General features: G+C 41.8%; 1 protein-coding gene across 6 annotated transcripts in view; it reads left to right on the top strand.

Moving 5' to 3' along the window:
• pak4 (p21 protein (Cdc42/Rac)-activated kinase 4) overlaps positions 1-12,899 on the top strand; it is a 43,773-nt gene that overhangs the window by 21,486 nt on the left and 9,388 nt on the right. For all 6 annotated transcript variants that reach the window (XM_040037487.1, XM_040037490.1, XM_040037492.1 and 3 more), the window contains 7 exons: positions 1,481-1,708; positions 1,899-2,104; positions 2,817-3,021; positions 3,582-3,815; positions 4,045-4,503; positions 5,399-5,532; positions 7,036-7,162. In XM_040037487.1, coding sequence (XP_039893421.1) covers positions 1,508-1,708; positions 1,899-2,104; positions 2,817-3,021; positions 3,582-3,815; positions 4,045-4,503; positions 5,399-5,532; positions 7,036-7,162 — 1,566 coding nt within the window. In that variant the 5' untranslated portion in view covers positions 1,481-1,507. The remainder of the gene's footprint in view (positions 1-1,480; positions 1,709-1,898; positions 2,105-2,816; positions 3,022-3,581; positions 3,816-4,044; positions 4,504-5,398; positions 5,533-7,035; positions 7,163-12,899) is intronic.

The following is a 12,899-nucleotide window of genomic DNA, read 5'->3' as shown; positions in this document are numbered from 1 at the left end:
TAACATTTTTTTGCACCGCTTCATTAAGTACATCAAAAAAAAAATCATCAGGTGATTTCGCTGAGGTGGGAACTTTTCAGATTTGACTTTTTTAAATATGTAATGAGCACGCCGCTCCACCTCACCTGTCAGTCACCTGCTTTACCTGATTCCCCTGCTTTACTACAGGGAGTGGCTCTTTTCATACTGGATCCAGACTGCTGTGCTCATGTTGTCAAGTATCAGGGACACGTGGAGGCTTTTTCTGGGAGCAGGATGGCAGAACCCTCAGCTGAAGTAAAAAGCGAGTGTCAATCCTGAGTGGGGCCTCACAGTCCTTCCAACAAGTTAAATATCGAAAATATTAAAACCACTTCTTTATTCCGTCGTCTTATGGCCATCTAATATCAGTCCTCAAAGGAAAATGTTGCAGGATGAGATAAAGGGCGTTCTGAGACATCCTCCCACTTGCACACGGTGATAAGTTAAAATCACAATTATTTTTAAGTGATAAGTGCAGAATCGTGTATTTGTCTGTTTTATCTGGCAAAATGTGAGCTGTTAATGACTCACTACAGAGTATGTACGTGACACGCCGCGAGTGCTGCCAAAACTGGCCAAAAATCACATTTGATTAATGGTTAAAAAGAAACAGGATTTTGAGTCATTTGACTCTCGATTAACGTCTGCAAGAGGCCAAAGCAGTACAACAAAAGATGACTCGATTAGTATGTTTGTTTCAGCCTAATCATGTTTTTAAAAATGAATTTGGTCTGTCTCTCCAAAAACACACAAATTTACACTGACAAGCAAAGCAAAGATTTAAGTACTTTTTTACCAATAAAAATATCTGCTAAGAAAAAAGCACGAGGGCTCTCAGAGTTGACTGAAAGTACTTTTGCTTTGTCTTAATAGTAACGTTTGGTAGGAAACACCCGGTTATCACCTGCAGATTTCTCGAAACTGTTTGATATTTGAGTTTACTTCTGCCGAGCTTGAAGCTCCAGCAATTCTTACTGTGTAGAACACCTTTATTTGACTGACCGGTTTCAGTTTGTGGACTTCATCAGGTTCATCATAAAACAGAGAGCCACATGGGGGAGAGAGAGAAGCGCTTTAAATATGATAAATGAAAAAAGAAAACTTAAAATAAACAAATGGTATAACTGAGTGTTTAAAGAACAGGTAAAACAGAACACATGATAAAAGGAGCTTAATCAAACATACGATGCAAATTAAACCCGAGTCATTTTAAAACCATGACAAGAAAATTGAGACTTTTAGAAAGTGATTCATTGAGAAGACTTCATCCACAGCCTCTAAAACCCTTAAATGAGATGTGACTTTCAAAGCTTGACAGCAGTTGTTTTCGAGCGTCGCTGCCTGTGAGCATGCATGTGTGATGTGTTTTACATATTTTACTTGGGAGTTTTACATTTGCATTTTCTCCTTACTGTTACTTTCTGTTAGCCTTCATCCCTTTCCACCTTCCTCCACACAGGTCTGATGCTCGGCCACAGCTGCCATCATGTTTGCCAAAAAGAAGAAGTCTCGTATCCAGATCTCAGCTCCGTCCAACTTTGAGCACCGTGTGCACACGGACTTTGACGAGCAGGAGCAGAAGTTTGTCGGGCTGCCGCGGCAATGGCAGTCACTCATCGAAGACACGGCGCAGAGGCCCAAACCCTTTATCGACGCGACCGTCATCACTACCGTAGAACCGCGAAAGGTGAGCGAAAATCAGAGATTGAGTTTATCATACTGATTCTTTAGTGATAGACGATCTAAAATGTTCTCGTGATTGTAGTTTTTAGTCATTTTTATACAAAAACAACACACGCTGCCAGCCCTGTAACCTGCTAACTTTACAGATTGTAATGCATCCTCCTTTTTTTTTCTTTCTTTTTTTAAATCTCCAGACCATCGTACGCGGCAGCAGGATGGGAACAGAGTCTCTAACATGGCTGCTGGATGAGTTCGACACCATGTCCGTGACTCGCTCCAACTCCCTGCGGCGAGGGAGTCCTCCAACACACCCTCGCAGGGACTCGAGCTCTTCAGGAGGAGGTGGAGGGCAGGAGAACGGAGATCCTCAACACAGACACTACTCAGACAGACAAGACAGGTGAGACGATTTATATTTTAAGTAGTTTTTGTGTTAAGTTTCAGTTTTTGATTACTCTATTTGTTTATCTTTTGTTTTGTTTTATTACGTGGCATTTTTTCAGGTTGTCAGCACAGTCATGTGGACATCCCAGTCTCAATAAACATCTGCAGCAAAGGAAAAAAATAAAGATATTGTCTGTGTTTTTTTTATTTTGTGTTATTTTATTTTTGTATTTTATTTAAGTGCAAGATCTTCTTTCGGATAATTGCTTTTCCATCTTTGTTGGTGGGATAACTAAAATGTATACCACACCCCTTTATAGTTTTTTCACTTAACTGAAATGACCTCCGTTTACAAAAAATAATTAAACAGAAAGAAAACTGTACGGGAAATGTCTTTGCTTTCGTTCTTCTTGACACAACCTGCCTAATGAGGCTTCAGTCCTTTTGTTCATTCAGATTTGGCATGTCAACATGACTGTGAGTCATCTGTCTTCACTGCAAGCTATGTTTATATCATAAAGTCTATTTTGAACTGACAAACACCCTCTGTAATAAACTGTAATAAGTAAAAATACTAAAACTCAACATTTTCAAACAGTAAAAACTCAACTGGAAACAACTTGAAAATAAATAAAATGCAAAATAAAGGAGAAATGCAAATTAATGAAATAATATAAAGTTATTATAAATCTGTTCTGTATTTACATTTGTGTCGATGTGATTTTCAGAGACCGACTCAGACAAGACCAGCAGAGCGGAGGTGACCCCCGCCACCAAGGTCAGCGCGGAGTCCGTCCTCCTCAGACAGATGAGGTGATCCAGGGCCGCCCCCAACAGCAGCCCCGGGGTCAAGAGCCCAACAGAGCCCAGAGGGACAGACAAGGCCCCCCTCCTCCCCCTCACAGAGACAGACAGCCTCGGGACAGAGACCAGGTAGATACCGAAGAACCTGGATTCACATTCACAGCTGTATTATTATTTTTAAGGCTGTTTGATGCTCAGTTCTTGCCCAGTTTCCTTCTGATTGACTCCCCCCTCACAAACAGAAGGCGTCATCACATTTATCCAAAAGTAGGGGAAAAAAATGTTGAAACAGAGTAATCTGAAGCCTTTTGCTTCACACTGATATCATGATTGGAAATTTGGGCATGTTTGACATGAACATTATAACAAAAGGTTGATTGTGGTTCAGTTTGACCCCTTGCTCCTTTAGCCCACATACTCTCGCAAAATAGTGATTCTTATAGAAGTTGCTTAGCCACAGAATTAAACGCTGTATGAATGAGTGGGTGGGTGAATGAGGCTTGTAGTACAAAGTGCTTTAAGTGCTCAGAGTAGAGAAGCACTATGTAAGTGCAATTCCATTCACCATTTATATTAAATATTACAGAAAATAAAAGCGTAACAGGCAGTACAAGCACCTCCTCTCTGTCGGTCTCTCCGTGAGTACTTCCCATTAATTTACTTTCTCTGGATTTTTCCCCTCTCCTCAGGATCATGGGGCTCAGCGGGATCAGCCTGGTGACCACAGGCCAAAGTCCAGCTACGTGGCACGGGACAGCAGTCCTCAGTCTCCCAGAGACAAGAGGCCTCTCTCAGGACCCAACATACGCACCCCAAATCTGCCAATGTCTGAGGGAGTGATGAAAACTGCTCAACAAGCCACACGGCCGTTTAACACATACCCGCGGACAGAGAGCGATGGCGGGCGCAGCCCCACTGGACAGGTAGGGGTGGGAACCCTCAGGGAACCAGTGATAAAATCACAGACGTGTCTAAACTGAGCCTGCTGGCACATCTCCAGATCAGATTTAGCTGCTTTCTTTGTGACTGTTACCATAGCTCCATAATAATCCTGACACTCGTGCACCTCACGTCCAGGGAGTAGGAAGATGTTGTGACAGAAAAGCTTCATTTAGATTTAAGTTTGTGCTTAAGTTTGGCTCTCTTTTCCAGGTGGGTCGACACCATGAGTCCTCACCTCAGAACGGCCCCTCTAGCGGCTCCGTCCGAGGTTCCTCTGGCTCCAAACCCCCTATAAGCCACCCACACCCTCATCACTCTTCACACCCCATCCTGGCCCCCGAGTCCTCCCAGCTCCCGCACACCCCTCACCCCAACGTTCCAGCCCCACGACCCCCTGTACCCTCTGGGCCCGCTGCATCGGGTGCTCCTCCTCAGGGCCGCTCACCACAGAGGGAACCCCAGAGAGTTTCCCATGAGCAGTTCAGGGCGGCACTGCAGATGGTGGTCGATCCGGGCGATCCGCGGACCTACTTGGATCACTACATTAAGATTGGTGAGGGCTCCACAGGGATTGTGTGTATCGCTACGATGAAAACCACAGGAAAACTGGTCGCCGTGAAGAAGATGGACCTGAGGAAACAACAGCGCAGAGAACTCCTCTTCAACGAGGTAAAAGATCTGTTTGGCAACTCAAAAAGGTCAGAGTTAACATGCCAGATTATGGCAAAAAGTACACAGAAGTAGGGAATGTAGAGCGTTTGGTTATTCCAGTTGGCTCGTTTGCTCTGCACTTTTTACTGCACTGATGGCCATTGCCTTAACCAGCTGTGAGGTCACTGATCTCTGGAGATCTGTAATTGATATACTTTTGAAAATTTACACAAGGCAGTGTATGAGGTTTTAGGTGGCTTTTATTTTGAAAAGGGTCCATGGTAAACGTACAAACCCAGAAAAGTTAGGACACTGTGTTAAATCTAAATAAAACCAAAATGCATCTTCAGTCAGATTCAATTATGTTTTTGTATATTTAAAATTTATGAAGTTTGATACATTTTTAACACAATAAACAATCAAAATTTAACCCAGTTTAATCGGCACGGTGAAACATTGTCAATACAAATGTTGCGTTTGTATTTCAGAGGCATTCAGAAAGCTGGCTGAACCAGAGAAGAGACAAGATCTTTCTCTGTTCATACAGATCTGTTTTTTTTAATAGTCTCAAATCTAAAAATAATATTTGATGCTTTCCTGACACCAGCGCATTTTTCCAAACATAGATTTTTATGTTAATACATCAGAGTGGTAGGAAATGCGTGAAATCTCTCCCCACACTCGAGTCAAGATAAAACCAATACAGTAAGTAAGAAGTCGCCTTTAGACACATCTCAGGAGCCTGCGCTGCCGCCTGAAGCGTTGTGGGGTTCATGCTCCATCTCGTCTTCACCTCAGTTGCAGATTTCCGCCTTGGATTTTAAACACTGGACTCCCTTCATGAGTGACGAGGCAGGGCTTCAGTGCGATCAAAGTAATGTGATGATCCTACCTCTCTGTGTGGTAACTGCAGGTGGTGATCATGCGGGACTATCACCATGAGAACGTGGTGGAGATGTATAACAGCTACCTGGTGGGGGATGAGCTCTGGGTCGTCATGGAGTTCATGGAGGGAGGAGCGCTCACTGACATCGTGACACACACAAGGTGAGAGAGAAACTTTATACATCAGTCATTTATGCAGCACCTCGCAGTATTAAATGGCTATAATAATAACAATAATAAGAGTAAAAATCCACCTGTCTATTCATTTTCTTAATCACTGAGCCATTTCAGGGTTTACTGAGTTCTCCCAGCTGCAATAGTGATATTAATTACCAATATATATACACACACTAAACCTTAATTTATGCATATGCAGTGAATAAACATAGAGCCTATCTAAGTATCTGACACTGATGCAAGCATGTGTGCACATGTTGATCTCCATGTTTGCTGTATGACCAGTAGCGAGGCCGTTCAAGGCTTTATGAGTGATTTAATAAAGTCTCAAAATGAATACAAACTTTAGCTGTAAGGCGGTGAAGTAAAGCAAGAAAAAAGGTGATGTCAGCTAGTTTCTGTTAGCTTAGCTCCAGTGTTCAAGCTAATGAGGACTGAATGCTGGAATTTAAGGAGGAGAAAATTAGTTCCAATTTTTTTTACTGTATAGATTTGTTTTTTTGCAATGTTTGCTAGTTGAAAGAAACCAAAATACTTTAGTCATTGTACCCATTATATTCCTTTTTCATATGCTTTAAGCCATTTAAGTCTGCCCCTTATTAAGCTGTTTGTTCACCAGATATGATTTCTGCCATAAGGGGGCGCTGTCTCCTATCTATTCAGCACAGAAACGTACTGCATTACATCTATGTCTGTGTCATTTTACATTGTTTTCCACGCAACAGGAGTGAGAGTGTTTGGCAGACTGAATCATCTAAGTCTAAAACACGCATAGGGGCTTTTTTTTTTCTATAAATGTCATAAAGTAAATTTGGATTGGTGTGATGGGAATATTTTAGTCATGTCACGTAATAATTTCTGTCCCTCTGAAAACATTTAGGTAATACATCATGATGGATGTGCTAGTTTCACCACCCTCATCTTGCTGTTTTTATATACGGAAATGTTTAACAGTAAAAGACCGATAACCTGCATGAGCTAATGAAACAGTTCTAGGTCTTATTTACCAAAGTCACTGAAATCTTGCCCAGGCAGGTGGTTATTTTAGGCCTGGAGACTTGCACTGATAGAAATGATGACGATGAAGAGGAAGCCAATTTGCTCGTTAGTTTACAGAAGTAGGAACATTCAAATTTATTAACATATGACCAGAGAATAGGGTTTAAGCCCCGCTTGTGAAAATGCTAACAAACTGTGCTGATTGTTGTAGGTCAGAAAATGTGATGTTGTTTAAGTAAACAATGATTTGTTTGCTAATTTTGTCAATTTTCTTAAATTTAATCAGATAATTTAATTTCATGTTATTTGGAACTGACTGTGTTTTAGCTTTAATATCTTAAGTTTGTACTAAAAGAGGTCTTGAAGTCTTAAATTGCATTTGTGTTTACATGTAGACACCCTGTGTGATGCGTATTATTGTAGCTCAAGAACTTTTCACTCCTGACTGTGAACTGAATCACAAAAACTGGTGTCTCTATTCGTCTGCAGGATGAATGAGGAGCAGATCGCCACAGTGTGTCTGTCCGTCCTGAAGGCGTTGTCTGTCCTTCACACACAGGGTGTGATCCATAGAGACATAAAGAGCGACTCCATCCTCCTCACTCATGACGGACGGGTATGTACTACACTTCTGTAAGAATCAGTTTAAGTTCCTGTTTTGCAGCGTAACACTCAATAAAACTTCTCCGGAAGGAACAAGCGTTCAGATGTTGTCAACATTTTCCACAGAATTAAGTTGTATTTCTCTGCCATTGCTCTGACATGTGCATCTGTAAATGCAAAAAGTCATAGTACTGCATATCAGCAATAATCAGCTGACTTTCATGTCAGTTCCTCTCATGAAAAGAACTTTACGATGATAACCTCGCCCAGCTCTGCAGCCTCAGTGAGCTCCGCACATCAGCGTGTGAACTGGTTCTCCAAATGCTCTGGTTTCTGGTTAGAGCGACCCTCAGCTCACAGCGGATTTCCAGAGCAGAACAAAAACTGTCTTCTGAAGGAATGTGGGATTTGAGTCGGTGAATAAGAGAGCAGCTAAATGCCACTTGGTCATCCTGCCGGTGGGGTCGCGATTGGCAATTGTTAGCTGGTTTGCAGGGACTCACCTTTCAAAATAATTTTGAGGGAATTAAAACCTAAACAACGAAGAACTGCTTTAAATTATGTATGAATGTCTGACATGTTATATGTTAATAATCTGACAAGTAAAGTTTTTTCCATAGAACCGAACAGTTTGTTTTTTTTTAATGTTGGAGCATCACAAGAGAAACCCCAGCCAGCTGATCGGTCAAAGTTTCACAGGAAGGTGAATCATATAGTTCTGTTTTTAAAACAATGGCCTCACACTTGTGGTTTTATGTCAGACCACAACGTAGTTGCTGAGAAAGCACTTTTTTAGCAAAAGACTGTAACAGACCTTTTATCACCGAGCATCTTCCATTAGTCATACGAAGAAGAGCACAAATATCATAAATCGCAATGTTGTGCATGTCTAAATATAGACTTGCACATGACTGTTGAAGTATCACCAAAGGAGATTCGTTTCCCCTCAGACCCTCGTATGCCTCGGCGGTGCTTGCAGAGGGCAGGAGAGCCCGTCGATAGACAGAACTCGCTGACCTCCTGAGCGTTACTGGGGCTGGGACGGCTTGAATTAAAACTTGTCCTCCACTCGATTATGTGGGTCACAGTGACAGAGCCTTCTATGACAGGGGTGTTGTTTCTCTGGTCCTATGATCACTGAGCCCCACCCTCAGTTCCCTTACTGGAGTTTGCACAGTGTTTTTTTTGTTTTGTTTTGTTTTGTTTTTTAATAATGTGGTGCACTTTCAGTTTAGCAAGTGTAACCCAGGTTTTTTTTTTACTATTCAGAAAAGAGCTCACAGCTGCTGAATGTGCTTGTGTAAATGTGTCTGGTCAGTATGGGGCTGTACATAATGGGCAACTTGTGGGCTGCAGTTTTTTGGGGGGAGTTTTTTTTGTTTACTCGTTTGCATGTTGAGTGTCGGATTAATCTGTCACAGGAAACCATTTTAAACTAAATAAAACACGTTAAGCGTGAGACTGTCAATTGATGAGGTAGAGCTTTGTGGCCTCTCCATAGGTCTCTTTAAGGATTAAGACTTTTAGGACTTTGGGCTTATGCTTGACGTTGAGGTGAAGGCGTTTGGCACTTACTCATGATGGTTAAACTTCATGATTAAGAGATGTGAAAAAGCCTTGATGTCAAAGCTAGCCAAATAAACATGCCCGCGTATGTACTGCACACGGAGTGGAGCAGGCAGCAGCCACTCAAACGGAGAAAAAGTGTTTTGGTAAAATATAAGAAAACATTCATCCAAATACTGTCAAACTTGTCACTGCCTTTAATCCAGCCTGCACCAGTATACCTGCCACGTTGAAAGTGTACTAGATATAGAGAAAGGGCAGAACAGTCAGATGTAGAGACATTCAGAGTAGAGATGAGCCTGAAATGTCAAATACGAGGAGTTTTCAAACACTTCAAACAAAGGAAGAGAAGAAATTTCAACCCAGGCCTGTGTTCATATCCATGTAAAACACTTTTATGTAATAATTTCATTCCCTTTAACAAAAAGGCTGTCTCTCCTTTCTTTTTATTCTTAGTTTTAATTTTAAAATTATTAATTATTAGCTAGTTATACAGTGAGCACAGTTGAAGTATGACTCTTTTCTATTTAAATGTGAGGGTGGGGGTTTCCCAGTAAACCATTACTTAAGCAGAATGCACTAACCACTAATATTAATAGCATTATCAGAGTTTTTTTCTGCTGTGGCGCATCACGCTGTCTGCTGTGAGAAAGGACTATGGCATGCGCCCGTAGTGGTGCAGCTTTATCCCTTCTAGTTAAATTTAGTCTCTTGAGGTGCACAAACTCTGCAGGATGCACTGCAGCCACTGACAAAACCAAGCCCACTTCTTGCATGAGTTAAAATAAAATGGCAGCTAGAAAAAGGAACCAGATGCCTCTTAACCACTACTGCATCTGAGACAGATGCCCAATCGCTTCCTGCCTGGTGACAAGCAAGTTTCTACTTTCTACAGAAAATGAAACCACAGTTAAACCAATAAAAAAAGGAACTCATCCTCTGGTGTGTCATAGTGTACACACACACACACACGCACACACACGAACGAACTGTGCCTCTAAAACTGAAGAACTCTGCAGGTTTTGCTGATTTAATGTTTTAATATCACTGCTGCCAGAATTTTCTCACATAGGATAAGTTGATGTAACCGTGACGCTGAATGCGTTCACTGTGTGTGTTGTAGCTCTCTCATCACATCATGAAATCAAAATTCTGCAGAAATCCACACACATTTCTTCATAGAAGACGAGGCTCTATATTGTGTACGATGAAATGCCCAAAAATCAGTTCCTCATTAGAAGTTTTTTGTGCTGTTCCTGTAGAGAAGCGGCTGCTGTGTATTTCTGGCGTCGTTACACCTGCAGTTTCTCCTGGCATTGTGATCGTCGTCGTTTATCATCTCAGTTAATAGCTCATCAGCACAGAACAACCATTTGCCTTATTATACAGTAAATTATTAAACTGGAGCTCAGCAGTTTGCCACCTTTCCTTTTTTTCATAACCTCATAATCATCTTTGATCTGGATTCACACCCCTTTAGTCAGAAAGTGCAGATTCAGATCACGGATGCTAGGCTGTCTGTAACAGCTGTTAAAGCTGCAATCAAGACCACACGTTTCACTGTAACTCTTCAGCCCTGCAGGGCCGAGTTGGCCCACCACTTCTTAATTCACGTTTAATAATTCGAATAAATTCCAATGAGAGGAAACCTGCTTATACAGTGTAGTGCGTATGTATTATACACAGACTGAGGTCTTTGCTGAGCCTCTTCTGAGAGCGCACTTGCTGTGCAAGTCACACATTTGATGCTTCTGCATAAACCACTTCGCGCTTGATCACATCTGATGAATGCTTGTGGGTTGATGCCTTTTATGAGCTGTGGTTTCGCCATCCCCTCGGCCTCCAGATCTATGCATGACCAAGCGTTTGTCTGCAGTGACACCAAAGCGCTTTGTCTACTCTGTCGTGAGACAGATAAAGCACCTGCCAGCTGTGTTTAATCTTCCTGTGAGACTCTGTGTCCACAGTTTGCTGCAGTAGAATAAAATGAGTAAACGAGCGTTAACATGGCAGAAATGTTTCTATTGTAATGTCTCCAGTAGTGTTTTGGTAGCTCTAATGACCTTCAGATTGTTTCATTTATTTATTGTATGATGTGTTGGCTAGTTTTTCAAACACTGCAGATTCTACAAACACAAAGTGTTAGCTTATTATTATTATTATTATTATTATTATTATTATTTAAATTTCATCTTTGGAGGGAAAAAGGCTCTAAGGGAGGGATTATATTTGCTTACTGACACAGATGGACACCACAGATGAGTCATTCCTGTTCTCCTTTTTTCCAAGTAGACTTGGAGTCCATCTGTAGGGTTTGTGTTGAAGTCCTCATGGTCCCAAAAAACTGGTGGGCACGCAGATGTTTGCATGCAGCCTTGTGCTCAATGTCTGATGAGGAAATTTACATCACTTGAATGCAAAACTTTTAACACCCACACAAATCATCATCACCATCTGACAAATCTTATTAGTCTAAATACTGAATGCTGTTGAAACTCAACTATATAAAATACTCACCCATACAGCACTAAAACTGAAAGCACAACTTCCATACATGTCTAAAGACTGCAAATGTATGAAGGGTGGCAGGTCCTCTAAATGATTTTCTAAGAATATTTTTCTTTACCAGTGTAATAATAAACAGTATAAACCCCCACAACCTTCTTAGAGGAAACAAGTTTAAGAGTATAACCAAAAATAAATAAATTCTCACCGTTTTATTGCCTGTAAACCAGCCTCATAGTTAAAAACATGGCTCAGGTTAACATGAGTCTAAAGTGGCATGTCTAAGGAGTACACTTCCCAGAATAAATTGTTTCCCCGTTGTAAGCAGAGGATGTCTTGCTCCATCCTAGTGATTAGCTATGCAGTCATTTTATTTCCAGTATCTGTATTAGTAGTTAAAGTTTCAGTAAATTAAAAAAATCAAGTCAGAGTGTCATCTGTTAGCACCCTGAATGAACCTAAACGGGTTACAATAAAACATGAAGCACTGACGTGCATGCAGGCTCTGGGGGAAGTAGCGGTCTGCTTATTTGAAAACCGTAGTTTGAAGTTCTCTGGGTGGTCTCGTTCTCTCACGGAGCGCTTCCTGTTGGCAGCTGTGGTGTTTTGGTGCTGGGCTGGGTTTTACTTGCTGCTTGTGGTTTGGCCTGGCAGGGGAAGCGGAATCAGCCAAGCAAGAAGCGTTTCTCGGCAGAGGGGCGAGAGTGTTCGTTGCGTCTGAATGCACCTGCGTGCTGAGCGCTGCATTTGTGTGATGGTTTCATCCTCCTACGGTAAGGTCAGGCAGTGGGTTTTTGTTCTGGGTTGTGCTGTATCGTCTGCTGGACGTGGAGCTCAGTGACCATCGTGTTCATGTTTGTGTATGGTGGTGTTCACACATGTGCAGTGTGAACCACTTCTCCTAACAGGCCGTTTCATTTCTCTTTGTGAGTAATCTGAACCCAGCAGCCAGCACTGTGGCAGACACTCAGTACAAGGCTCAGTGTCTGAGTGTGCAGCCATGCAAAGACTTTCTCAGAAAGAGGTGTGGATGGCAGCGATGCCTGACTGACATGAGGTCATGTGTGGTTCATCAGATAAACTGTGTGAATATTTATTTTTATGCGGCTGAAACAGTAAACCGGTAACCATTCTGGCTCTGTTACCAGGAGTCTATTATCTAGTATCCAAGTGGTGTTTTACACAGAATCAGATTGTATATGTGTGCATCATGCAGGCAGGAAAGTACACCCACACTTATCTAAACAAATGAATGAATAATTGCGCACACACACACTTGGGGAACTTCAGATCAGCTGAGCTTAAAGTCACTTCCAAATTCAGTCCACTAACTCCACCATCTTAATCTGAAGGTAGCTGCAGTCTTAGCCTTTGGCGTCTATCTGACCCATAGCTGAACCGTAAAAGATGTTTGTAACTTCCAGGTATGACAGGTGCCCAGCTGGGATCACCTTGACTCTATAGAGGTTTTGGGGAAAACATGCCTCAGCTCTCTGTCTCTGTAAACTCTTATTTGTTAGTTTTTATTGAACTGAGTGAACATGAGGGATGAACCAGGGCATCACCATTGGCTCAGTATCATCCCTTCTTTGGTCAGATTGTGTGGAGAACATCAGACTTCATTCATCTTTTATATACAGTTTACACTCTGACTGTAGGGTGAGTGAATGATATCAAGT

The sequence above is a fragment of the Simochromis diagramma genome, unplaced genomic scaffold (assembly GCF_900408965.1).
Source record: "Simochromis diagramma unplaced genomic scaffold, fSimDia1.1 OVJJ01000463.1, whole genome shotgun sequence".
NCBI lineage: Eukaryota > Metazoa > Chordata > Actinopteri > Cichliformes > Cichlidae > Simochromis > Simochromis diagramma.
The sequence above is the reverse complement of the archived record's forward strand: the minus strand, read 5'-3'. Positions and strand labels throughout refer to the sequence as shown.